Below are 4,163 nucleotides of genomic sequence, written 5' to 3' on the forward strand. Positions count from 1 at the left end.
CAGGATGTGCTCCAGTCTCTCTTCCTCCCCCGTCATCTGCTCCTGTGTGCTCTGGTCAGATATATCCTTCTCCCGGAGCTGTGGATTCAGTGCCATCCTTTGAAATAACTTCTTCTTGGGGGAGGGGCAGGCATCCACTTAGTATTGGGGACTGGGGCCAGCCCTCCAGACCTGTCCACTGGTTCCCTACTCCGCGCCGGCATGTTGTCTTCACACCTTGGAACACTGGGATGAAATCTGGTCCCGAAAAGAGGTTCTTGCTGAAACAAATCTACAAAAGAAAAGCAGAAAAAGAAACATGAGAACACACCCATCTAGTAAGCGGGAAAAGCTGTTACTTTTACAGAGCAGTGCGATGCATTGATTGTCTGGAATGTAGGGTCTTCCGTTGTAAATATACATTGGTTTAACTAGGCAATTTCTGTGACCCTCTTCAGCTTTCCCTTTCAAACTTAAGATTGGAAAGCTTTTTAGTATTTAATATTAAATATATAAGTTTGATATTTTACTTATGTGTGTAATATAGCTTGGGGTTTTTATACTGTTACAGGAATGAATCAAATGTGAATGACTTGGACTGGAATTTATTTTTAAATTACTTTGATAATATGTTCATCATTATAGGTTTATGTGAGGAAGAGTTATATCAATGAAGGACTGAAATCATTACTGTTTCTTTTTACACCTTGAGACCTATAACTATTGTGTGTCTGGGGGGAGACTCCAAAAGTTCATGGGAAAATTCTATTATCTTTTAATTCAGTTTCTCCATGACCCTTTGAAGCCCTCTTGTATCTTGTGCATTTATACTTGCTTTTATTTCATGCTGCTCTTTTTGTTTAATAATTAATCTGTGATCATGTTAAATCTAGGAATTTGCCGTCCCTGATTATCGTTCTTCTCATCTTGAAGTTAATCAGGCATCACAACTCTTGCAGCAGCAGCAGCAGCACCTTCGTAGACGACCTTCATTACTTTCAGAGTTTCACCCAGGTTCTGACAGGTAATCAGGTTTCTTTAATGTTTTCATCTAGGACTATACCTATAAAGTTTATACTTACCAGTGTGTGTGCCTGTAAAGGTAATTTATAAGTTGTTTTACTAATCAAGCTAATACTATTTATTTATAGTATTTTGAACTCTCTCATATTGATATTCTCACATAGTTATTACAGTAGTTATAACTTAACGTATGTTCACTATGTTCAGAGGTACTCGTATGTAATAGAAAGTTCTGTAGACTTAGGTTTGCATCCGTCATCTGTGACTTAGACCATGCCACATAAACCAGTTCTCTCATCTTAGAAGGCATATTAGTATCAGTTGGGGAGCTTTAAAACGTTGATGTCCACATGCCATCTCAGAGCAATTTAGTCAGTTTCTGAAGATGGGGCCTGGCGTTAGTATGTAGCTAACATTTCCCTGCTCCTTCCAGCCATAGAGAGTATATAGAAAGCCTTACCCAGTCTTTCCAGGTGCAGCTCAGAGAAGACAAACACACCAGACAAAGTGAGAATGATCAAGGACTATCTATTCACATAGTTTCCAACAAAAAGATCGCTTAGACATGGCTGCCTAGTGTGTTAGGCTGGGTAGAAAAACAAATCCAGTGACACTCATATATGTGTAGGAAATAGCTTTATATCAAGAAGTAATTATATATCACTAAAATGTCCCAGCCCAGTCCAACTCAAGTCCATAAGTTGGATAATAATAGCCCATAAGTCCCTCTTAAGACTCATGTAGTCACAAACAATGAAGCCGAATGGAGGGACATCACCAACCAGTGGGTGCAATTTCTTATGGATCCACTGGTGGTAGACACATCCCCAGGATTCTGGCAGTTCTCATAGTGGCTCTTCAGCATGAAGACGAAGGCAGGGAGGGGAGATTCCTAGCTCCCTCCTTATGGGAAGGCTATGCCCACAGGAGTCATCATCAGGCTGTGACCTGATAGACACGCTAAACTCCACCCCTACTGTTTTATATATCTTCAAGTTGACATGAAATTATGTAACTACCACACCTACAATAACCTAAGTAAGAAGGTATGGAATTACACATGAAAGGAACACATTTTCCTGGAAAGGAAAATGAATGATAGCCACAGTGTGCCAACAATGAAGACCTCTGTGTGTACAAAACATAAACCAAGACCCTGCCCTGGGAGTGCTGTACATTACAAGAGTAATGAAGTACTCGTAACAACATGGTGCAACACATGAGTTAAAAGGAGAGATTGGAGATTCAAGTTGACCGCAAGCCCACCGTTATAAATTTAGTACATACAATGAAAAGGAACAAGGAGTAAAATAGATGTGGCTAAAGGTCAAATCTATCTTAGAAGAAAGTCTTGAATCAATTTGAGTGAATGAGAGGAAAAGAGCAAACGTTAAAACAATTAGAAAGTTGTTAAATATGGAGGACAAATAAAGGTGATCCAGCATTTAAGAACCATTCCTTAGGGAACATTGATAAATTAACAAATAATATTCATGAAAAACTTTTTTAATCATGAAAACTTTTCCTCACAATGAAAGTAGAACTGTAGACTGCTATAGGACATAACTTGTTCCAGAAAATTTAATACAGAAAGGTCAGTACCAAGATCAACCCTGATTGTTATTAAACTTCAAGAAAAAGTAAAGATTTAGGAATTCAGGAAGCCAATTAAATCCTATACAAGTCAAGGGGGTTACCAAAAAAAAGCCACACCATCTGCCATCAATTTGATTCTGACTCAGAGTGAACCTAGGTGGGGTTTCTGAGTCTAAATCTTTTTACTAGCAGAGAGCTTTTTCCCACAGAGAAGTAGGTGTGTTTGAAGTGTCCATCTTGCAATTAGCACCCTAGCACCTAACCCACAAGGGGCTTGGGAGGGAGCAGTATGGGCTCAAATTTCTACAGAGCCAAAAAAAGCAGAAGAGAGTGAAGCAATAGTTAGCAGAACTCCGAGGAAAAGGAAATTTAGATTCAAGAACATTATATCAGGTCTCCCAATAAAAGATGGTAATATAAACAGATGCCCTACTTGTTCCCTCTATAAAATGAAGCCAGAAACTTTGGAAGAGGAGAAACTTACAGCCCTGCTTCTGTGAGGAGGGGTAGATGAGTGAACTGTACACACCTAAGAAGAAAATCAGGGAGCAGAATCTACAAGCAGCCTTGGTGATTCTCTGATTCTCCACTTGCTGGAAATTGTACTGCTCCACATGCAGTGCTAGGGTCAAGCTTCTTGAGGCAAATGCCCCAAGCCAGCTACCAGCAGAAAAACTCCAAGTCCATCACCGAGCCTATGGGAGGTAGGTGGGGAACACCCTGCCCCCATCCTGATTCTCCTCACCCTCTAGGTAAATAGAACTGTGACTGCCACATCTGATGTACCCAGAGGCTGGTTTGCCTCTCCTTTTGTGGACACAAAGCAGCAGGGGCAGCCTGATAAATGTGGGAACGTGGCATAGTGCTTCTTTCTATTGATAACTGGCAATTGCAGCAGGGGAGAAAACAACCCTTATGTCCACACTTCCTGATGCCCACAGAAGTTAGTCGTGAGACAGAACTCTCAGGGGTCTTTTTTTTTTTCTTGATGGCTTTCTTCTTTTGATGCTTTGATAAATTGCCAGCTGATAAAGGACACAGTGGGTTGGGGGATAATCCCTAGATCCGCACAAACCCCTGTTGACCAGCAAAGACCCCAGATTCCACCCTCATGCGCTGGTGAATACTCTCCAACTCTGCAAAGTGTGGGTATCACTTTAATAAGCATACACTTTTGACTGAGAAAGAGAAAGTGTTGAGCAGATGTCTGTAGCTCATGTTCATGTAATTTTCCCAATTTTATTTTATTCTGTACTTTTCAAATTTGTGTTGCTGTCTGCTTTTTGGTTTCGTATTTTTATTATACCTTTCTCATTCCACTTGATAGAGTCAGCTCTCTCCAGAGCTCTCCATCCCCTAACAGTTGGATCACTATGTGACAGAGACAGTATTCAATCACAGTCCTTGTGAAAAAGAAAGAAAGATTGGCCTAAACAAGTGACCAGTATACCAAGCCAAAAGAACTTCCTCAGGGCATGATAGTGGGACAGGAGGAGAATCAATGGAAATAGAGGAAAGAGCTGGGAGGCAAAGGGTATTTATAGAGCTCTAGATAAAGACATGTA

General features: G+C 40.6%; 1 protein-coding gene across 6 annotated transcripts in view; it reads left to right on the plus strand.

Annotated features, from left to right (window-relative positions):
• NCOR1 (nuclear receptor corepressor 1) overlaps positions 1–4,163 on the plus strand; it is a 151,089-nt gene that overhangs the window by 11,226 nt on the left and 135,700 nt on the right. For all 6 annotated transcript variants that reach the window (XM_045293367.1, XM_045293373.1, XM_045293372.1 and 3 more), the window contains exon 2: positions 873–1,003. In XM_045293367.1, coding sequence (XP_045149302.1) covers positions 873–1,003 — 131 coding nt within the window. The remainder of the gene's footprint in view (positions 1–872; positions 1,004–4,163) is intronic.

This window comes from Echinops telfairi, unplaced genomic scaffold (genome assembly GCF_000313985.2).
Source record: "Echinops telfairi isolate 266 unplaced genomic scaffold, ASM31398v2 ScPeMD7_2010;HRSCAF=2546, whole genome shotgun sequence".
NCBI classification, from domain to species: domain Eukaryota; kingdom Metazoa; phylum Chordata; class Mammalia; order Afrosoricida; family Tenrecidae; genus Echinops; species Echinops telfairi.